Source organism: Vollenhovia emeryi, unplaced genomic scaffold (genome assembly GCF_000949405.1).
Source record: "Vollenhovia emeryi isolate VEMERY1.0 unplaced genomic scaffold, V.emery_V1.0 DF939128.1, whole genome shotgun sequence".
In the NCBI taxonomy this organism is placed as follows: domain Eukaryota; kingdom Metazoa; phylum Arthropoda; class Insecta; order Hymenoptera; family Formicidae; genus Vollenhovia; species Vollenhovia emeryi.
In genome coordinates this window covers 744810-768500 of record NW_011967238.1, presented here as the reverse complement: position 1 = coordinate 768500, position 23691 = coordinate 744810, and the positions used below count along the sequence as shown (strand labels likewise).

The following is a 23691-nucleotide window of genomic DNA, read 5'->3' as shown; positions in this document are numbered from 1 at the left end:
ATAGCCATTAATTATACTTATGTGTATATTAATAAATTAGATACTGCAACATTATATTACCCCTAGCAATCTTTATTTTAAGAAGCAACATTTTGCTGATTGGATATTAAAGTTGAAGTGGCTTTTAAGGCTCGAGTCTATAAAGAAGTTGCTAAAGAAGATAATTGTTTAATTATTATGGACACAGACGCTACATGGAACGAAAAAAATATTACTTTCTCTTATGAAGTTTTCTCTTTGAAGTATAATTGACATGTACTTCTTCATTGTAATTGGTAGGTAGGATTAAATGAAGATAAGATTAACTTCATTTCTACGTAAATATGCTCGGTAAAAATCGCTTTCCTAATGGTGTATCAGGATATTAATCAAAGAGCTACAGCGAAAGGTCACAACACCTTCAAGATTACTTCTAGCAAACGAAATGTCAGGAAAACTGATGACGCAATCCCGTTCTCATCATCGATTCGTTTCTTATTATAGCCCCAATCCTCTGTCATTTTTCATTACTATCAAATGATATATGTTAGTCAGATGAGTCATACCAATTTATTATAAATAGCACAACAATTTTCGATCGATTTAACTTGCTTATTAAGAAATTAATAAAAGACCGAAGCAGAATTTGTTCTCTCTCGTTTCGCATTATTAAATCCGCGAAAATTTACTATCGTAATACTTACGTTACAGAAAACCTTATTTACTTTATATATTAATTGTTGTAAAATATAGAAATAAAAATTAATTTTATATTACGAGAGAGTGAAAATATTTTTTTTTCTCCAGCGGATTTCTAATTGCAGAAATCGCTCTGCAAATCATCCAATTTCTTTGAGAATCCTGAAATTTGTGACCGGAAGGTTGGATCAAATGGTTTCGGGGGGTCACTTCGAGTAACAATGAGAGAAAAAGGACTCCCTCCTTAGGCCGTCGTCGTCGTCCTCGGTCGAGCTTTACCGAGTACAGACTATAGGCTCTCTTGAGTCCGAGGCGTGCGGCTTCTCTTTCTCTCTCTCTCTTTCTCTCTTCTTCTCTCTCCATACCTTTCATTCCCGTGGTGGAGTGGAGGCCGCATACCTCCTTAGGATGCAGTATAGACCTGTCCATTGGCTGGCAGACACCGGTTGGTTCTCTTTTCGGTCCGGAACGACGCCGACGTTCAATGATACCAAGAGGGTAGAAGAGACATTTTCTCGCGCCCGTCCGTCCTTTTATTTAGTTATTTCGCCGCAGGTGCGACATGCGGATTCGACGCGATTTCGCGAATGCGTTTAAGTGAACACAGATCGAATGGTGCGCGGGAATATAGCATGTGCGGTGTCGTGACACGATGAGGTGATAAACCGTGTTGTGCAGCGCGGTATCTCGGAGCGACTTTGGTAGGTAAGTCCTGCGAGCTGATGGAGAAGTGTGAGATGAATTTCTCGAATATGTGACACGTGTTAATTGCCGAAAACGTTGACCTGGATATTTGCTTTTAATGTGAAGAGACCAAATAACTGAGAGTCCTTTGTGGAGATGATGATCGATCAGTTTCGATTTCCGTGAACTGGACAGGTGTTGGATAATGCAACATTTTGCAGATTTGCTCGTCCTGAAACAACAAAGTATGCCGAGTTAGAGGGATACTCATTTATTTCTTTGTTTGAATTATCGAAAGAGCTTTTAACTGTCTTCATTATTAGAAAAATGTTTATAAAGTGATTCGCTAGGATTATTTCATTAAATACCAGTGTATTTCGCAAAAGACAGAAATGTTTTTGATTTATTAAATACTCGTAAGTGATTCTAGAAGTAAATACTTACTTTTTAATTCTTTGTAGCGTATAATAAAGATTGTGTATGGGATTTATGATATATTCGTGTGCGTGAGATCCGCTCGTGACTTTCGGATTACTGAAAATTCGAGTGACTTGTGGTTTTTCGTTTCTGTTCTACTCCAGTTTGCGCTTATCACGCTTTGCATTATTGTCCTCAGTTGAATACATTGGAGAACGCAATTCGTTTCTAAATTTATTGTACGTTGATGAAAATAATATAACAGAAAAAGAGAGATCCAAATTGGACACTGGACCTAAATACGATTGCAAATCGACGTTCATGCAAATCGAGGAATCGGGGTCGTCGAATGAGGATGTCGTCTCGTTCTCGACGATTTCTTGGCGCAACGGTATAATCGTGTTTCTTCTTTTGTTCGGTACCTGTAGAACGGTGATACATCTAGGCGGCACTAAAACCTGTATCGGTTGTCTGGTTATTAATATCGATATGTTGCGTTACACTTAACAAAACTCCAAATAATATCGCAAAATAGAGAAAAGAATTTAGGTATTCATTGTTAATTATTTCATGCATTGTAATTATAATCATCTTTATATATTAAATTAATTCGCGTTGCTTGAATTTTCGAGATTTGATGGACGTATTATAAAAAATTTCAGTATCGTGCTAATTGGCCACGGATGATTGACTTAGTCTGGCGAAGCCACGCAAGCCTTCGAGATCAAATTCTTATTGTCTTTTTCGCCAGTCGTCGCGAAGAAACCAGTTCCGGCAGTGAGTTTGCGGTCTGGCGAAGTCCTGGTTTCAAGGAACCAGTATCAAGTTCGAGGAACAGGAAAAACCGTGGGCGCGAATTTTTCGACAGTCATTTTCTTGCGCGTGTGCTGCGTGACTTCCGTCAATTAAGGGGACAGACGATTCCGGGGATTGTCGGAATTTCTAGTAATCTGAAAGGAGCGGGCAGTCTCATATTCGCGAACACACCATAAATTGTATACGCAAAATTCTCATTATACGCTACGAAGAACTACAAAATATATGGTTTACTTCTAGGACCTTCGGCTTTACGTCTAGGATTATTTACGAATGTTTAGGAAATTAAAAAAATTACCGTGCCCTTTGCGACGCGTGCTGATGAAAGTGAAGATTTGCAGGAAGACATGCGCGCACCAGAATATTCCTTTTCTTCGTCATTCATCCTGGCATCACTTGGTCACGCAGTGTCAGAATTCCAACCGCGTAACGTAACGGAGACCAGAGGAAGAGGGGTGTAACGGTTTTTTTCTTTCTCTCTTGCTCTTTCCTCGCTTCTGGCTTCCTCTTTCGCTCGTTCCTGCTACTTGTCCCACTTGCGCTCTTCTTTCCCAGTTTCCCCTTCCCTTCGATTTGGCTATCTGTTTTGGAATTATTTCTAAAATAGGTCTCTGGTTACCTTGAATCTCATCACCTACATAATTTTAATGAGTTTCTGTTATTGTTTACCTCCAAGGAAACAAGGATAATAGAAAGTTCCACGGTAAATTAAACTTCTATGATTTGCAGAAAGTTGCACAAATCTCCAAGCAGCGAATTAAAATATTTAATAATTGCAGTACAAACTTTCACTTCTTTATTAATGTCTGGCATTATTTAGTAATGACTTTGTATCGTTTTTATAGCAAAAAATATTGTGAAAAAATAAAAATTATTATAGGCAAACTGAGAAATAACTTCACGTTATTTGTAATGCATTCTTCATATGCCTGTTCAATGCACATGTAAATCCCACGGATAGAATTCCACGTAGACGTGTATAAAAGCAACAGTAACAAATTGGCTTGTCATAAAAACAGAATTGCAGTAGAACCACAATAATTAAACAATAGGATAGCGATGAGTCCATAATCTTTCGCAAGCGTTAATTTCCAAACGGTTCGTTGCATGGGATTTGCACTTGGCTCCTTTCTCGCTGCACAGCTGCGACCGCAGTCATCATTCAATCTTTCGGTATCATTTTATACTTGGCTTGCAGTAACGGTCGCTTCTGTTTTAAGGTTCTCCGTACGTGTTGCAATCCGCTCGGCAAAGCGTCGATACGCACGCGGTTATCGTCGTCACGGTTTTCGCACCTCTCAGTTTTCCGCATTAATCCAAGTACACGGAGTCGGAGAAACCGACTTCGTTTCAAGATAATGCGCTCCCATTAACGTGTGCATCATTCAATGTTCGTGTTAAATAAGAATTGCGAAATCATAATCGGATCTTTCAATTATGGATTAGTTGCATAAGATGTTTCGTTTGAACTTCGAAATTTTCATATTCACAACGGAGTAAATAAATCCCACAAATTCAATATTATCAAATTCATTTGTTCTTTTCTACCCTTTTCTTCGTATGTGACATTTATATTTACCTCGCATCAAGTGCTCGGAATTAGACGTAAAACCAATTTTTTGAGTTTAGAAATTTCGTTGAATGGATAAATTTGCTTCATTGTCCGCGAATCTACATTGACTCACGTCCTACAATTAAGGGTAATTGTTCTACGTAGAGAAATCTCGCTTTCAGCGTATGGTAATTGTAAGCCTCTACTTTCATTGCGCATTCACAGCCGAGTGCCATTACCTGATTTTCAATTCCATTCGTCTTAAGACTACAGAAAGATAGGTTTAAAGGAAATTGCATTTTGTCTAATCACGGCGGTACGAAGAAACAATGACGAAAATTAGGAATTTTCACCAGGGTCGTTAAAACCAAATAACGTTCAAGTGATAACAATCACGCGAAAAAGAAAAGAGCTTGAAACTAGATGAAACTTTTTAACCGAAAATACATCCAGTTATCTAAAATAATTATTAAACTTTAACATTCATATTAATTTAATAATTTAGCAGCTTCAGAAATTCCACGAACATACGCACGTACGTATTACTCGCACTTATCAGCATCGTCCTCGTATCCTTACAGAGCATCGCCTTTCTTATTACCAACTCGCTCGTGCGCGTTCGTTCGCGTGTCGTATCCTCGCTGCAGGAGATTGCATCTTGCATCGCGCGTAACACGCGCTTCCTCCTAGCCGGCGCGACGTGTAAATAGGGATTCGCATTCGAGAGCTGTTCTTAGGATGTACGAAAAGAACGGGGTTGCACCAAGTACGCAACCGTAAATTTTCCTCCTCCAACCGATTGATAATTACATCTTCCGGGGAAGGCGACTCTCGATAGCGGCTGCGGCCGGCAGAACGCGGAAGTCGAGGTCGCTCTGCACGCACCAAGGCGTCGAGGAAATGCAGGGCCATTACCCCACGCTGTGTGTCACTGTTGCTCTTGCCGGCATCATTCCTGTCTAGTGCTTAAGTGATGCTAGAGCGTCTCGTATTTGCGCCCACGCGATATCAAGGATGAGACGTGGCTGATGTCGTCTTGTTGCGAATGCCGCGTGGGAGTTGTAATTAAGAAAACGAGCAATTTTTTACGACAGTCAACGACAATTTACCAGTGTAATTCTAAGTTTGCAAATTGACAGTCTTCATTATTAAAGAAAAATTTTAAACTTACGTAAAATTAAAATATTTATATAAAAATATACTTACATTGGATGTATAATATTATTTATGTACAAAATGTACTCTGCACACTGTTGTTTTAAATATATAGGGGGGCTTCTAGCTACAAATTACAAAATTTCTCCCAACATAAAGTTTCTTAGAAGGTGAGTTATGAACCAGGGACCGTTTTCCCCTCATAAAATAACGTGCTATAAAAATGGCTTTCTTCGAACTCGTACGACAGATTTCTTCGTGCAAACTGTGAGGGGGGGGAAAAACGTCATGCATTTCTGCCGTTCGATACAATGCTCCGATTCGATTCGGTCACGTCGTCGAGCCGTTTTCACAGATCGGCTTCTGCGAACTCCTGAAATGGAATCTGATTTCTAACGGGGTTTCACTCGGCGGAAAACGCATTTGGACGACTCGCCGGCCGGTTGCGATTGCGGAGGTTGCCGGTAGTACCGGTCGCGGTTCGCCTGCGCACCAGACTTCTCTCTCCCGTAGAACAACTAAAAAGAACGAAGCAGTAGACGGCAGATAGTCGCGTTTAAGTGGAGGCTAAAGCGCCTTCGGATCTTGTATCCTACTCACGCGATTGCTGTTTCCTATCCGCACGCTCGTTTGCATGCGTCGATTGTAACTCTTCGAATAATAGTTCGACGAACTCCGGCACGACAGTCCTAAAGGTTTCGACGATTGTTTCGGTCGATAGCAGACTTTTACTTCGACTGTGTTCCAATTGTATCCTAATTCTCTTTTGCGTATCAGAGATAGGCGCTAATTTTATTTATTGCCATTTAAATAAGAATAAAATTGTCCGATTTATGATCAAGATTTAGATTTAAACAATAATTATTTTCTATTATTATGTTTAATTCTTAAACAAAATTTGATTAGCTTTAATTAGTTTATCTAATTATTTTACTTCCTGCCGTTATGACCGACCGTTCGATAAAGTACGAATCAATCGCAGGTGACGATGTGGACGATTGTTTTCCTGTTGGTCTCCACGTGGTCTTCGTCATGGGGCCAAGTGATAAACAGGGCACCCCACTTCATTCAAGATGGAGACATGGCCAGGTTGTCTGTGTCAGAGGGTGCACCACCTGGTACTCCCGTTTATACTCTCCTGGGGGAGGATCCTGAAGAATCCAGATTGCATTACTCTATCAGCGGCGAATACTTCACCGTGAACAGGGAGACCGGAGTGGTGACCCTGAGGAAAGCCTTAGACAGAGAAATACAAGATCTCATCGAAGTCATTATTAGTATAACAGGTAAAATTGCGTAATCCACTGGACACTATATAGAGCTAATCGTGGTTTGCTAAAAATATTTTGCTGCCATAACTATACATTTCTAATCCACAGCAAACAGTTTGCTGTCGTATCTAATCAATAGGCACGGTAACAAGATATTTAGCTGTCACAACTAAATATTAGCTGTATATATTTTACAACTAAAATTTAGTTGCCACATGCAGTTTTTAGCTACGGCAGCTACATTTTTCTTTCCGTGTCTATTACATACTATAACGATCATCATACGTTAATATATTATAGTTCGATTTCTATAAACAATCACGAAAGTAAAATTGACAAAATTTGCTACTCGTATCGCTGTGTATTGAATGAAAAGATGAAGTTATCGTCTCGACTAATCAGAATTCTTCAATGTCGCCAGCGGTAATTAACAACGTCAGTGTTTTCTTGACCATACTCTAAATTTTCTGTATTATTAAAGATGCCAGATACGGCCAAGAAAACACTGACGTTGTTATCTTCTCGAGTTGTAATAAGAGGAAAATTGACTCAATTCGCTCTTGGTCCAGATGAAGGTATCGCCGGGTCGGAACCGAATACGGTGTCCCTTCGTCGCGAAATAGCGGTGCTCGATGAAAACGACAATCCACCGGTTTATCACGGCCGGCCGTACGCAGCCAGGGTGCCGGAAAGTGCACACGTGGGTGGCTTGTTACTTCCCTCAGGCACGATCACGATCACGGATCGTGATGGTGGTGTGAACGCCGACGTTCACGTGCAATGCGTCTCGGCGTCACGCGACGATGACGTCTGCGAGGTCTTCAACGTTTCCACAGAGAAGGTAAGTAATGGATTTACGAATATTGGAACAAAACTAAATGAAGAAATGACTGGAGGGAATCTTATAAGTCGCCAGGAGTAATTAAAAGCTTCAGAAGATTACTTGACCATGTCTGGCAAATTTTTATGTATAAACTCACAATGACTCGTATTCTGTCGTTCGTGAAATCAAGATCAGTTCTTTTGACTTACCATACGGATTTACCGACACAATTATCACTTGAAAAGGACCACAAACCATGGTCGAAACGTTGTGAGTTTAAACATAAAAATTTGCCAGACATGGTCAAGTAATCTTCTCAAGTTTTTAAATGAAGAAAATTAATTCGAATCAGATTGAGCACAAATTTCTCTGGAATACATTTTTTTTAATTTATGGAAAACGTCCTACTGAGATTATTGCGATGGCTTGTTTTAGCTTGCTGAAGGGAAGTACGACGTGCAGATCACGTTGGCAAAACCGTTAGATTATGAGAGGAGAAATTCGTATTTGATTAATTTGCTGGCTGTCGACGGAGCCAGCGATCCATCGAAGAGGTTGCAGGCCAGAGCGACCGTTGCCGTCGATGTCCTCGACGTTCAGGTAAGTAGGTCTTGATCGTCGCTGAAATAACTGTGCACAAAGCCGGCGATAGTCCTACATTGGATAATAACATCGTTTACGATAAAATTAGTAGGGAATCATCAACCTGTTATTCAATCTCTGCCTGTCAGCGCGAACGCTATCAAGTGAAGACTCATCTCGGTCATGAGTGACGCATAGCGGTCATTCACGTTGAAGTAACGAGAGTATCGCAATTCTATTTTTATCTCGTATTTTTAGTACGACTAAATTCTTGGTATACTCTATTCTTAAATATTAATTTTAAGTGTAATCCAAAGTTAATTTAAGCTTAAGTATACAAATATTGAATAACAGGAATGAATTATAATGCGGAAAAAATGGCGAGTCTCGTTATTTCAGTAATTACGATTTGATTAACGAGAACGTGCAACTGTTCAAGTTTTACTGGTAGAGGCAACGTCAAAATCGTACTAAATCAGCAAAGTATAGACGTGACAAAATTTACAGAAACAGAGACGTTAACTGTTCCTCGTAAAAGATAATCTGTAATGTAAACCGCAGCGAAATAATCTTTCGCACATTTGTCTCGTAGGATCAGCCACCTGTTTTCCTGAATGCGCCTTACAGCGCGGCGCTTCCGGAAAACACAGCAGCCGGTCACACGGTTTTGATAGTGCGGGCACGTGACGGTGATACTGGTGAATCGAGGAATCTATTGCTGACGCTGGAGGACGACTATGCGGGCCACTTCGATCTCGAGATGTCCCGTGATGGTGATGTCACGGTTGGCAGGCTGGTCACGACCAACGTGTCCCTCGACCGCGAGGATCCCAGGATCCTGCAGAACGGCGGTATTTACACCTTCCAAGTTAGAGCCGCCGAGCTGATCAACAATGAAATACCGGCTGACACCGCGACGTCGATCGTCACTATCGTCGTCACAGACGTGGACGACCTCGTGCCCACTTTCAATGAGGATTACTTCAGCATCAAGATCTCCGAGGACATTGGAAAAGACACTCCTCTACCAGGTATTTGAGCTTGCTGAGAATCGTGCTTCTTCTACAAAATTGAATACTTGATAAATGTATCAGTATCCTCTCATCTTTAATTTGATCGATATATACTCTTTTGTAATTTTATTTTTTCTCATTTGTTCCAACAATTACAGAACAATTTTATTATATATTCTTTTTACTCCTCTTTTCTTTACTCTCTTTATCATTTATGAAACAGAATATTGATTATTCAATACGACGGAAGTAAAATTTGGGAATCTTTTTATTTCGCTTCTCTATTTTCCATTTGTGTTTCTTCTTCGGGGAGAGCCTCGTGTTTGACGACATTGTGATTGAACAGGTCTAAATATGATTGTGAACGATGGCGACGTGGGCGACAATGCAAAGTATTTCCTGGCGTTGCGAGACGTACCGCGATACCCTGGAATCAGCAAAGCATTCATTGTTAGTCCCGAAGAGGCTCAGGGTCGAGTACCGGTGGTGATCAAGGCTAAGGATGTCAATGTTCTCGATTACGATGTTGACAATCCTGCAAAGCGAGAAATTGAGTTTGACGTCATCGCGACTGTAGCGAGCGAAGTGGTTAGCTCTTTACAATATTGAACATTAAAGATATTGTTTACGCGACTTAATCGCATCGCTTAAAGAATGAATAATTAATTTGTAGCAGAGTCAATTAGAAATCATTTTAACGACTTTCAAATGTATGTCATCTTGTGTGTTCCAAAATAGGAATACTCTATACTACGTAAAATAATGAGTTGTTTTATAAAAAATTTCTTTGCTAAGGTTTTTGTGAAAAGTCATTGTTTGTACCGCAGGTAGCCACTTGCAGAGTGCACATTCAGCTGATGGACGCCAACGACCACAGCCCCGAATTCTCTCGGTCGGTGTACAAACTGTCGATCTCGGAAGACGCGGAACCCGGCACGCGTTTCGGTGACGTTTACGCAAAGGATTACGACAGCGGTGCCTTTAGCAAGTTGACTTACACTCTGCGTGGTTTCGGCGCGGACAAGTTCAGGACCGATTCGCGGACGGGCGGGATATTCGTGGCGAACAAACTGGACTACGAAGCCCAGAAGTCTTATTCCTTGACGATGGAGGCGACGGACGGCGGCGGTCGTGTGTCTGCCGTTAACATTCTTATTGAACTCGAGGATGTTAATGATAACAAGCCGACGTTTGAGCAACCGGTGTATTCCAGGACTGTTCGCGAAGATGCCACTAGCTTTGATCCGCAGATGTTCGTCAGGGCGACCGACGTCGATGGACCGATGCAAGGCAACGGGAAGGTCGTGTATTCGATTAGCCGGCACAACAGTATGACAGATGACGTCTTCAAGGTTCGTTGTTAAAGTGCTTTTATAAGGAGAGCGGTTCTTCATTCCTTAATTTTCTTTATTATATTTAAAAATAAAAATCGATGTGTTCTAGGCGTTAATAAAAGTGAGATTCAATATCGATTAATATGAGTGCAAACAATTGTATTGCCACTTATTAATTTATATTTTAATAAGTGGTAATTTTTCATTGATGTTTTATTTTATGTAAACTTGTGGAAATTAATACTGATTTACAAAATTAAAGTAAATGTATATGTGATTACTAAATTTTATCATAATATTGAAATGTTATTTTGTAACATATTGTTTAAACGTTGTTTTTCAAATGTAAATTTTTATAGATCAATCCGGACTCGGGTGAGGTAACTATGTCGAAACCGGTTCGTTCTGGAGATACTGAAAGGGGCATTTACGAATTAACGATTCGTGCGACTGATACCGGCATACCGCCATTACATTCCGAGGCAAAGCTTTTCATTCGCGTCGGTGTTCCTGGGAACCAGAAACCAATCTTCCGAGGAAACTACAAGTCAAATCTGCCAGGCCCTAGTTCTTATCGGGCGAGGCTTTTGGAAAACGCATCTCCCGGAACGGAAGTCATTCGGGTGGTCGCCAACGATCCCGACGGAAGAGATAATTTGCTACAGTATTATATCGCGTCCGGTTCTAAGGATAATTTCGTTATTGATTCCAGGTGCAATATAATTTTCACTAGATAGCACATAACGTTAGAATTTAGAGCCGTTGTATTATTTTTTTCCGGCCTGTTTTTATTCTAATCATTTTATTTCGCTATTTTAACACTCGTAAGATTTAGTAGTCATGTTGCAATAAAATAACATCGATACCAGCAAAGTTAATGAAAGTGGTTGATTACAGTTCTGGCATCATAACTGTCTCACCTGACGCACGTTTGGATTTGGAGACTGGTGGTGAAAAATACGAGGTGATTGTGTACGCCGTTGATTCGGGTACACCTGTTAAGGAAACTGCCACCACTACCGTGACGGTGAACATCATAGACGTGAACAATAAACCGCCGATATTCAATGAATCAACGTACACTGTTCATGTCTCGGAACGCGCAGCCATTGGTACGTTGTCAACAGACAGTTAATAAATAGTTGTCTATTAAAAATTAACTTTATATTAAAAGGATCATTTTTTAAATTAAACATTTTCTATACTCGGCTATCGTGAAATACTTTCAGACATTATAGCTACTGTGAAGATATCGTATAACGACTTGATTTCCGATACTTTAACTACTTGTCGCCTCATGAGTGACAGGTTATTGCTCATGAAGAATTGTTTTATAAACAGGTGAACTTGTATTGAAGGCAGTAGCAATTGATCCCGACGCAGACGCATATTTAGAATATTCTTTGGTGGAACCGATAAAGGCTGTGGATAAGACCGGCGTGGCCTTGAAAAGCACTACCTCTTACGATTACAAAACGGCGTTTCGAATAAACTCCACGACCGGTGTAATAACTGTAAATCGAATGTTAGATTATCAAGTAGCTGCCGTCATAATACTGACGGTGCAGGCGAAGGACTTGAATGCCGTCGTCGCTAAAGATGAGCAGATAGCAAAGGTGGAAGTGATCATTTACATACAAGCTTATAGCGATGACAATCCGACATTCACCAATTCTGGGTGGTCACCAAACAACCCGACGATAAGAATCACGGTACCGGAAGAACAACCCTTGGGCACGACTTTGTTGATGTTGTCGGCGAAAGAGCCGACGACGGGATATTCGGTTCAAAGGTTCGAATTGGTGAGAGAAGATGATGACGAAGGCTACGTTAATGTGGGCGTTCAGAGCGGTAATGTGGTGCTGAGCAAGAGGCTGGATTACGAAGAGCTGAATCAGAAGGTGATTATAATTCTGAGATCTACTAGGTTTAAATAGAGATCATAAATTTGGTGACCAGAAGTTTTGTGACAAAGAGATTATTTTGTTAATATTAATACAATAAATTTATATTGTTTCGTCAATTCTTAAGATATGTTATAAAATATGTGCTTCTCTTATTTTCAGTTTATTCGCTTTAAAGTACGAGCACTTGCCAGAGATTACGATATAACACGAAAGATGTCAGAGGCTAACGTGATCGTCGAAGTTCACGATATCAACGACAACAGTCCCGTTTTTGGACAAAAGGATTACAAGATCTCTGTATTGGAGTCAGCTAAACCTTCAAAAATCGTGTTGAATGTGCAAGCAGTGGATATGGATAGCTCCAAAACCGAACAAGAAGTCCAAAGAGGATATGGTGAAGTGAGATATTCTTTAACGGGCGAGAACGCCAATCTCTTTGAAGTGGACCCCATAATGGGCAATATTCAGGTAAAACTTTTCCACCGATCTCTAACCGTTCTAATTTTAGAATTCAAAGAATAAAAAGTATTCTAAAAATATCTAAAACATTCTATTTTTTTCAAAGCTAATCTTGTCAAATCTAAAAGATATCCCAATTTTTTAAACTATGTTTTCTCTTCCTGCATAAATTTTATTTTTAAGGTAAGTAACGAAAGAAATTATTTTGCAGATTGCCGCAAACACGACTCTCGACAGGGAGAGACAATCAGTGTTACGTTTTTATGTCGTGGCATCAGACATGCCCCAAGGTGGAGCTGAGCAACGAAGCAGTCGAGCCTTAGTAACGATCGATGTCCTCGATGTTAACGATAACGCTCCTAGCTTTGAACAGGAATCTTACACCGCGGTGATTCCGGAAAACGCGCCGGTTGGAATCAGTGTGGTGAACATCACAGCTACTGATCCGGACGAAGGTCAAGGCGGAACGATCCACTTCGAGATCATCGACGAAGGTGAAGCTAATGGTAAGATCAAAATATTACATTATAATTTTCTGAAGTATAGATACAAAGAGTGTCATATGATTTGAAATTAGAATGACTTTAGAAGCTCAAGACTGTATCTTTCGTAGATAATCGTGAAAAAAAAATTAACAAGATAAAAAGATATTAAAAGTAGTTCGTACATTTGCGACAAGGATTTTCTAGACTATTCATCGTCGATTTGACTGCTGTTTAGGTTTGTTTAAAATAAATCATACGACGGGTGAGATTTACTCGGCGCGAGCATTGACGGGTAAAGGCAGGACCGAACCATACGACATGCGAGTGCGAGCGCAAGACGGCGGCGAGTCAACTCTGTACTCGGATGTGAGCCTCACCCTGTACATCGGCGATGTGGTGAGCAACGACGGTGTACCTCTGTTCATCAGGCCAACGTTGGAGGAGGTGGCCTACATCGCGGAGAACTCCACCGTTGGTAGTCCTGTGTTCCAAGTGGTAGCGTCCGATCCCGACGATCCAAATTTGCCGAATGGCAGAATCACCTTCCGTTTCTTGGAAGACGGTAATTTTGGCAAGGATGCGAGTGCCTTCAGGATCAACAGCGACACTGGCTTAATCAGCACACGCAAGTTACTCGATCGAGAAACCAAAGACAGCTATACGTTGATCTTGGTAGCGCAGGATCTCGGCGAGCCGCCTCAACAGGCGACGAGGGTGCTCCAGGTGATCGTGAACGACATTGACGATCACAAGCCGCACTTTAAACGCAACCTAGATAGTCCGCCGATTGAGCTCAACGTTCTGGAAGAAGTGCCGGTGGGTTCCAAAGTCGGCGTGATCGAAGCTATCGATGAAGATATCGGTGAAAACGGAATGATCGGCTATGAGATCGTGTACGGGAACGAGGCGGGGCTGTTTTTGGTGCAACGGATGGAAAATAATTCCGCGATCATCAAAGCGAATGGTCGTCTCGATCGGGAAACTGCCGAGTCTCACTTGCTGACCGTCAAGTGTTTCAAATACTCTTCCAAGAAGTCAGACGTCGTACCGAAACCGTACAACAGGCAGGACCCATCGGAGAGGCAGGTACTCGTCAAAGTCCTGGACATCGACGATAATAAACCGCGCTTCAAGAAAGACAACGTAACTCTGGGAGTTCGCTTAAATGTGCCGATCGACACCAGCCTAATCACCCTAGAGGCCTATGATGCCGATTCCGGCGCGTTGCCCATCAACTACAATATGAGCAAGGTGTCTTTCACGTCTCTGGTTGACCCCTCCATGTCGCACAAGGAAATACCGTCGCAAGTGTCCCTGAATGCGCGCACTGGCGAGCTTAGGACGACGGGTTCCATGGCGGGATACGCGGACGGCTTCATGGAGATGATTGTATCGGCGAATAACTCTGTGACGCCGGGAGGCGAGACTAATATTACTGTGCGGATTTTCTTGTTGCGCGATCGCGACATGCTGAAGTTCGTGTTTTCGAAACCGCCGGTTGAAGTCAGGAAGACATTAGAGGACTTCGAAAAGGCAGTTCAACAGGCTCTTTCGTTGCCTATCAGTGTCAATGTCTACGACACGCAATTCTACTCGAAGGAGGACAACTCTCTGGATTTTTCTTCGACCAGTTCGTGCTTCCAGATGGTCGGCAAGGAGTCTTACGACCTGAACGAGATGCGATCCTTGCTGACTGACCCGAGGAACAAAGAATTGAAGAAAGTATATAGGACATATCACGTAGAGAAAGTGCAGCATTGTGCAGCCGTGGTAGCCCGCGCTGATGCCTCTATGACGCAAATATGGGTCCTGGCCATCGCAGTCCTCGTCGGAATCGCTACCATAATCTCCAGTTGTACATTGTGTTGCATGCATGCCAGGTAATTGTCAATTTATCTCATCGTTAGAGGAAAGTCCTCTATTATAAGATTTCTAATATGAGATAGCAGGTTTTCAACACCCAATTTCAATCACACATCTTTTTTCGCAACGATTACACAATCTAACAATAAATTTTCGACTAAACAGATTTCGCTCCAAGAGCAATAAATTCGTGATGGAATCAACAGATGATGCCTATTAATTTATAATAACAGAAATCCCGCTGTCTCATATTAGGAGTTTATCTCATAACAGGGGACTTTCCTCTATTAGTTAGTTGTTTATACATACAGCGAAATTCTCTAAAAATGGAAATTTTATAAAACTATTTTACTTCAAATAGTAATTTGGTGCGTTTTCTATTTTCATTAATTTTCAATGTCGGTATTTTCCGCCAGAATCGCCACGATACTTTGATATTTAAATGCAGGATACTATAATCGTTAATCATAATTTTATAGTTACATAATATACATATATCATTGACCCTATTTTATTATAATCAATAATGTATTTTTATTTCCTTACATTATTGCAAACTATATTCCTCTTCCAGATATAAACGACACGTGAAACACGCGCGTTTGCGTGATCAACCGCGACCACCTCTGAGTTACGTGTCCTCTGGGCCAGCCATGGTCAGTTCTGGATCTCACACAACTTTGGGTCCTGGCACGATGGTCACACTGGGCCCACATGAAGGCCCGTACGAATGGGGCGCTGACACGACACTTTATCATCCGAGTACGCTAGGTTCGAGAACGTAGTGATTCAGGGAAACATCAGAGAATGCCTCCACAAATTATATTAATTTTTTTCGGCTGAAAATAATTGATGTTAAATGATTTAGTTATTAAATAGAAATTCTGTAATGGCATATCGAACATTTACTCTAAAATTAATTAAACAGAAATTTTGTCTTTAGTATTCTTAGAAACAGTGATTTTACTAAAACTTTTTAGAGAGCGATTTTCTGTGTATGATCCCAATAAACTTTACAGACGAATGAAGTGGAGTGAAAGGTGCATCGAAAGTTAATAAAAACCTATTAACAATATGTAATTTATGAACTTGCAGTTAAAGAAGAGATCGAAAGAAAAAATCGTGGTGCTATACTCGCAATGTAAAAAGTATTGTACGATTTAAGACATGAGCAATGTAATGAAGCATATGATTTGTAAAATTTGACTATGTATTAGTAGCTTTAAGATTAGACTAATAGTATATAATTATACAAGTATAGTATAAGTAAAACATACAATTATAAGCTGAAGGATTTGGAGCTATATATTTTACTTATACTATGATTGTTTTAACTTGAGCTTCAACAAGCAGCTTCAAGTGCGTTCTCTGTTGTAATATAATGTAAGACAAAATAAAGTTGTACATTTTAGCCGACAATATATAATATACATTTTCAAATTTGTATAAATTTGATGAGACAAAACAATTGTTCATGCAGAATTTTTTATCTTTTTACATAGGCTGTTCCACTTTTACCGGACGTTGCAATTAAATGTATTATACTTTGGCTAAACTGGTCTAGATTTTTCTGATAAAATTGAGTTATATTATACTTTTAATTTTAGCGCTGCAATTTCGTCCGATAAAAATAGGGAGTTTTGTATCAAGTGGTAAATGTCTCCCGTTCTTGCTAAGATCATAAGAAATGCTCGAATATCTTCGACGAGAATATCAAGCTGAGATGGATTCGAGCAGATTATTGAAATCTTTATTTGGTTACTCGAAAAGCACATTGATAACATTTTTCTCCAAAAATGTTGAACGTATAACAGAAAGGAGTCACTTTTCGCGTTGGTGATTAATGAAAGTTTGTCGTGCGATTATTGAACCTAGTTGAAATCTCCATTTTACCTTGTAGATGTATCCTTATAGACGTATGCTATAGTTCGTTACAAGTTAATGACTATTTGCCTTCTCTTTCAGTAGCATTAATTCTTTCTAAATTAATAATAGCATAACGTTTTTAAAATTCTAAAATAAATCCTTGCGTAAAGAAGTGTTTAAAAAGACAATAGCAGAACTATAAAAATATATTTCGTCAAAACGAAATACGATAACAATTGTAATACACATAAAGATATTTTCGCTGATTCAATAGCGACGTGACATGAAATCTTTTATGTAACATTAGAGTGTTTCAAGCACTAAATTGTTAAAAAATATTTGGCGGATAATCTTTTCTCGCAAATCATGTCTCCAGTAATTATATTTTTAATTCTCAGCGCAAGGGGCTGAAACGTTGAGATCCTTCGATATTTCTCGAAGGATCGATATTTTTGTTCGCGTTGGCCTTCGAGCTGTGGATCGTTGTGTTGTCGCAATTCGCGCAATCTTTTTCAGTCACGACTATTCTTTGCGCATTAATTTCATATCTCTCCGTGCTCGCAAAATCCTCATCTATGCTTAACTTATGATTGGAAGATGCGATAGTATCTTCTACGGTACGATCGTTGTTAACCAGATCCGTATAGGTTTCTGAATCGTTATCCAACAGAAGATCTCCCTCCTTCTCGCTCTTATCGTCCAAATTCATCTCGTGATATCGCGTTATCGGAAGACTAGTTGTCTCTGAGTTTTGATTCTCCTCGAACTTCGACTCTTCGATCGCGGAATGATCAGTCAACTGCTTGGTGATCGACTCCAAGGGGGATATTATCTTGTTTGCAAATTCCTGTCGCTCTTCGGGTTCCATCAATTCCGATCTGTGTATGATATCGTTTCTGGGAATCAAATTAATATTATTAAATTAAATTTTTGATGACACCGAGACATCGAGTGTTTCGAGTTCTTTTTTTATGAATACAAAAACGAAGCAATTTTTTGACTACGATTTATAGTCGCAAGACAAAATTCAAATTTAATTATTCGAAATGAAGTTGATTGACGAAATGATAAGAATCAAACGTGATTAACGATAAATTATTGGGTGCCGCACCTGCTGAGCTTATTCTTCTTCCGAGGGTACAAGTTTAGATGAAGTATCATTTGCTTTCTCTCCTCTTCTTCCGATATAGGCGTAGGGCTAGGTGCAGCCATAAGAGGTATAGGTTGCGGGGATGGATAAAATTTTGGTATAGGATTTCCATGGTATAGGACGGGCCTTCGGAGGTCGTAATCGTCCGTGGATCCTTGCGGCCTAGGCCACGTCGTCTTCTTATTCTGCTCCATAATGTCGGTGATGGGATAAATGTCCAGCATTACGCTGAACGGCTTCGGTTTCCGGTTCTTCGTTATGGTGTTCGTCGAGTATGAGGCAACGCTTTCGTATTGCGGTTCCGTTATGACCGGTTTGTTGTAATTGACTAAAGGTCGGGAATATATGGGGTCGTAATAAGGGCTGTATCGATGTACTCCGGTCGGAGAGAACCTTAAAGAGAATAATTTGATTAGGGCTTCTTATGAATTAGTGATATATACGATAATATAATTTATTCGCCAAAGTTGTATGTTTATTATGAAACGGAAGATAGTTCTGTAAAGTTGTATAATGTATAAATTTTTATCTCCCCAATTCGATTCGTTAGTATTATCTTAGATTCAAGATTCTTGATATTATAACAACTTCTTTCGATTACAAACCTTACGTTAGACGTAGCTAGGAGATTGACGTCCGCCGGGTGTTTCGGTTTGTACTGGTAGAAGGGATCGTTACTGTACATGCCCGATTTGATCGGATAGGAAGGTGTCTCGTTTTCCTCGGAGTTATCACTGCTGGACATCATCTCACCCATGTCGGACATCAGATCGTACTTTTTTGGATTCACGTAGACGCCAGTGAATTTGATGCCGCGATTCGGCATCTCAGCGCTGTTCGTCAGATACTTAATGATGTCCTGGATACTCCTGGACGAATGCGGGTATCGATATTGCGTCAGCTGCGGATATCTTGGCCGTTTGAATGACGTCGGTTGCGGCGTCTTGAATTCCCAGTGAAACGGCGTAGGTCGGGCCTCCTCCGCGCTTACGTCCTCCTCTGTGTCCGGATATTTGTGCCTGCCAAATTGATGAAGAACTATCGTGTCAATCCGGCAAGCGCGTAAAACTTACTTGACGCGTTACGTAAATTTTGACGATGTCATTAAGTTCGGCTCTCTCTACGCATCACAATGAAAGTGATGAACGACGTCGGCGAGATTTTATGCAATGTACAATTTGTAGGACCGATTTAGCGTGCGCAATGGCACAATGTTACCCAACATAGAAAGTATTCCTTGTACATTAACATGCCAATGATATTCGCGATAAGCTCGGGATTATTAATGTGAGAATTAAAGCGCCGATGTAATTTCGACGTTTGCACGAGATGCCAATTCTTTCGCGCTGCATCGAGCGCAGATTCTGATGTCGCGTCAAGTCGACATTTACAAATCGTTACTTGCCGTTCGAGTAAAAAAATGTCCAGTTCTTAACATTTTCGTTTATTTTGATGAATGACGATTCGGAGAAATCGGACGCGCTGTTAAAGTAGTCGTAGATATTAATCACGATGACGTTCCGTTTACCTCTGTCTCACACGATAAACGATCGCATGATTATCGAACAATTGCTTGGTGTCGGGGTCCTCATTTTCATTGGCATCTTCCACGGATTTCAGCACTCTCTTCCGCTGCTTGAAATTGTGCAGATTCTGCGCTCTCATCTCGGGCTCGCTCGCTTTCGCGATGCGTGTCTCGACCGGCGTTATATCGCCCGTTGCATTTCGTTGCATGAGAATTCCGTAGTTCTCATCGTCTGAACGATCTTCTATGGAAAGATCGTCTGTGCGATTAATCATGGCTTCGTACTGAGACGTGGCGTTTGTAGGCTTTTTCGCGAGATTCGGTGACTTCTTGAGGGCATTTTGTAGTATGTATATGTGCTTCGTTTCTTGATTGATTTTGCTGTTCCCCGATGTGGCGGATGTAAAATCGTACGTGAATATCGCCACCTAGGATTATACTAAATTATTAAAATTTAAATATATAACTAATATTTGTGACATCTGACAATAAACCAATTTAAAATTGTCAAACGGTGCTTGAGGATTTATAATATATATTACGAAGATAATGAAATGCTTTTAATATCTGCGAGGGAAAGTCAAATTTAGTGCGTTCTATAAAATTTCGGCAAACTAAATACTATATATGCTACTTTTTAACGAGACCTCCAGTTAGTTCTTAATGCAACGTTAATTTACGATTTTACTGCAGAAGGAAAATGAATGATAGCGATGTGAAATTGTATAATCAACAGTTTATAAAACCACGCACGATGTTTATCCAGCTTTGGAAATAACAAAGATGCAATTAACCCACGTTCCCAACTGGCGAACGACGGCTAATCCGTACCGAAACACAGTTAACGCCCTATATGTGAAGCGTGCAGAAATCTTCGCTCGCTTGGCTCCCCATGCATGGAAGGGATACCCAAAGATTCGCGGTGAAATTACAGTTCCACACGCGTCTCCGACATTAATCACCGGAGAAAACGCGCGAAATGCAATTACGTCTATTGTTCCTCGCGCGTGGAAGAAACTCGCGAAAAACCCCGCACCGTTTAATTATCATATCGCGGAGACGCGCTTAACAAAATCATGCGAAACAGGATGCGTCGCAAATTATTGTACAGACGACCTGTCGTGCAAGGTCATTGTCCGATAGAAATTGCATAGAACGTGAAGCGAAATCATCGAATGGAAGACGGCGTGCACGCAGGTGAATAAAGTGTCAAGCCATAAGCATCGCTTTATCAATTGTAACGCATTATCTTATATTCTTAGTCCTGAAGATTTACCGAGTTTATCAATTTACTTATAGTATGGTATGTTTATACTTTTTATAAAATAAAACTATTGTTTTGCTCACGTCATGAAGAAAGGGTATGTTAGAATACGTAAGAAAATTAAATACTGCAATTAAAACTATTTGTTGTGTAATTATGGCACACTCGATTAGAATTCATTACTGTGCGTTTTTAACTTTTCTGCTTTTAAGCCTTGACTGTGAAAATTTCAATTGTGAAGTTCAGTTACAAGCTTCAGTCGCGTTCTAAAATATTTTCTAACGAATGCGACAAATAATTAATAATGCCTGCAATTCTGTTGACAATTACTCACCAGTATCACCGTTACCACCACCATAACTCCGATCGCAAGTTTCCGCACGATTAAACCGTAGCGACTCCTGTTATATCGATCACCACGGTCGGAATAAAGCCCTAGCTCGGAAGTACTTATGGCGGATCTCCTGCCGGTTTCAAGCATCGCCTTCCGAGAGGTCTGGCGACTGGTGTCCTTTACGATTACACATTGACGATACTGCGTATCCTTAATTAATCAGCTTACCGTTGACATGCCTCGATATGTCGATTCGTTTCACCTTGCCATTGTCATCCGATGTAACCGATGTGACCGTCCGAACGATCGACAGGTGTTTCCGCGGTAAGGATTATTTTGACAAACGATAGAAGACTGTTTCGGCCCGATGATGTAGCCGCTATTTCGATCTGTATAGAGCACGCGACGTTGCTCTGTCGCCGCTTCTCACGCAACTAACGATCGCACATTTCTCGGCACGCAGTTTTCACTGGCGATTCTATCAGCGCCGTAGAGATTTCCTTTGTTCGTGGGGGAGGCTCGTTATGGTAAGTAGAAGGCAGGTGGTTATGGGCTACTTACTTCGATGCCAGACTCGAGTGCCACCGAGCGCGCACGACATGCGAGGAAAATCTCTCACCGTTCCGGTGCTTGACCTGCTAAATACGCTTCTAACGCCCCATTTTCGTCTGCCAAAGTGACACTGGGATTTCTTGCTCGTGATGTACACTTTTGTCACACAAGTGTCTATACGCAAATATTCAGAATAACAGAAAGCGGAAGAACGTACGCGACGAGGACCTTCGGATTTTAACATGTCGAATTACGCAGAATAGATTATTTATAGAAATCTATGTAAGTCGCTGCAAGAGACTAGAAATAAAAATTAATATATTTCTGTGAAAAAAAATTGACTCTCTCTCTCTCTCTCTCTCTCTCTCTCTCTCTCTCTCTCTCTCTCTTATTAAAATATTATTCTCTAAAAGAAAAATATTTGTGATTATTATGAAGGAGCCTGTGAATAAACGTCAACTGATACAATAATACTAATAGTTTTATATACGTCCAGCTTATAAAATATAACAAAAGTATTTTTATAATTAAACATGTTTTAATGCACAAAGTTATATTGTTAATTTATTTAAGAAACGAAATAGTTTCGATGTATATGCGTTGTTACAATTGCGCTTTCAAATGTAAGAACATGCTTCCCACCAATTAGCACAATTAATGCAATCCTTTATACGTCTCACTTTGTCTCACGTTAAATACATTGTTGAATTTTACAACAATGTGATATCGTAACATTGAGAAATTACTTCTGATTTCAATGTTTGCTCGAAGATACATTTTACGTTAAGACGGAAAGGTATGTAGGTAGCATTTTTCTAAAAATTTTTATTCTTTTTTTTTCACACTCGTTACACATGTAAAAAGACACCGATTGCTCGACTAAATCTTTATCTGGTAGAAAATTCTTATCTGCGGTGAAAATGATTGGTATAAAAAAAAAGCAATACTCTCTAAATGTTCGGTGAACGATTTAGCGCTACCATCGGCCATTAAATACTAATCTTTGCTAATTAATTAATATTATGCATACTAATATCAAGATTTTGTTGACCGGTAACGCGCTGTAAGTCTCCCGCGATAGCGGCTTTCATCGTTTGCGAGTTTCAAACGGGATGTCGGGGATCTGGTAATTGTATCCTACTGGTCTGGATGTCGTGGGCGGTAGTGTTGGGGGTGGCGCTGGTCTTCCGGTTGGTGGCGGCAAGGTCGGCGTACTAGGTGTGATGCTGTAAATGGGCGAGGGTGGCGGCGGAGCCGTCACGGTTGGATACACCGGCCTCGGGGATGACGGCGGAAGATATGGTGGTGGTCGGGTTTTTGGCGTTTCCGGAGGAGGCAAATAGGTGGTAGGGGTCGGTGGAGTGGTTCTGGGCGGCAAATAAGTAGTGCCTGGTCTCGATGATGTTGTACTTATAGTTGGAGTGTATCTAATTGTGGGAGAAGTTGTCGGACGTCTCGTAGTAAATATTCCAATTCCAGTGTCGATTGATCCAGCTCCAATTTCTGTATATCTTTCCGTTGTTGTCCTCGAAGTTGGTGGTACGTAGGGAGGTCTAGTTGAAAATGGCGGCAGGTAAGAGGGTGCAGTTGTAGGAGGAGGAGGAGGAGGTGGTGGTGTTGCCTTAGTTACGGGAGGATACGTAAAGACTGTTTCTGGTGTAGTATAAACATATCCCTGCGTTCGTGGTGTTGGTGGTATTCTTGGTGGCGGTGTTCTCGGTGGCAGATACGGTGGCGGTGTTCTCGATGGGGTTGGTGGGGGTACGTATGGTGGTGTTATTTTATACGTCGGTGTTGGTGGGGTTCTAGGCACCGTGTGTGGAAGTGTCGGGGTGTGTGGAGGTGTTTTAGGCGGAGGTGGTATTCTTGGTGGAACAGTTCGCGGGGGAGGTGTTTGCGGAGGCGGTGTTCTTGGTGGGTAAGTTCGTGGGGGAGGTGTTTGCGGAGGCGGTGTTCTCGGT

The 23691-nt window shown here is 40.8% G+C and overlaps 3 protein-coding genes and 1 long non-coding RNA gene across 6 annotated transcripts in view; 1 reads left to right on the top strand and 3 right to left on the bottom strand.

The window, feature by feature from the left end:
* Positions 1-150: 150 nt before the first annotated feature.
* On the top strand, positions 151-16462 carry LOC105568541 (cadherin-23). Of its 2 annotated transcripts, none has more exons than XM_012024282.1 (14): positions 151-1383; positions 6285-6588; positions 7143-7414; positions 7832-7996; positions 8571-9009; positions 9338-9579; positions 9819-10343; positions 10685-11037; positions 11223-11437; positions 11667-12226; positions 12392-12700; positions 12903-13197; positions 13412-15056; positions 15614-16462. In XM_012024282.1, exons 2-14 carry the CDS (start codon positions 6291-6293, stop codon positions 15822-15824), a joined length of 5529 nt encoding a protein of 1842 aa, XP_011879672.1. In that variant the 5' UTR covers positions 151-1383; positions 6285-6290; the 3' UTR covers positions 15825-16462. The 2 variants fall into 2 exon arrangements, with proteins under 2 accessions (XP_011879672.1, XP_011879671.1); XM_012024281.1 differs by lacking the exon at positions 151-1383 and adding an exon at positions 1540-1607.
* Positions 1517-3788, bottom strand: LOC105568540. 2 transcript variants are annotated; one of them, XR_001009435.1, is made up of 4 exons: positions 3265-3788; positions 2894-3176; positions 1807-2237; positions 1528-1594 (listed from the first exon to the last, which is right to left on the bottom strand). It is a non-coding gene; the product is annotated as an uncharacterized LOC105568540 (long non-coding RNA). The 2 variants fall into 2 exon arrangements; XR_001009436.1 differs by lacking the exon at positions 1807-2237 and having other exon boundaries at positions 1517-1594.
* An 834-nt stretch (positions 16463-17296) lies between the features above and the next one.
* On the bottom strand, positions 17297-21325 carry LOC105568539. The gene is made up of 5 exons (XM_012024280.1): positions 21179-21325; positions 19584-20008; positions 18661-19074; positions 18017-18448; positions 17297-17801 (listed from the first exon to the last, which is right to left on the bottom strand). The coding sequence occupies exons 1-5, from the start codon at positions 21323-21325 to the stop codon at positions 17300-17302; spliced, it is 1920 nt and encodes a 639-aa protein (XP_011879670.1). The 3' UTR covers positions 17297-17299.
* An 880-nt stretch (positions 21326-22205) lies between these two features.
* The window catches only part of LOC105568706 (proline-rich extensin-like protein EPR1), a 16553-nt gene continuing 15067 nt past the window's right edge, over positions 22206-23691 (bottom strand). The window contains exon 4 of the mRNA XM_012024574.1: positions 22206-23685. Within this exon, the coding sequence (XP_011879964.1) occupies positions 22818-23685 (868 nt within the window). The 3' untranslated portion in view covers positions 22206-22817. The remainder of the gene's footprint in view (positions 23686-23691) is intronic.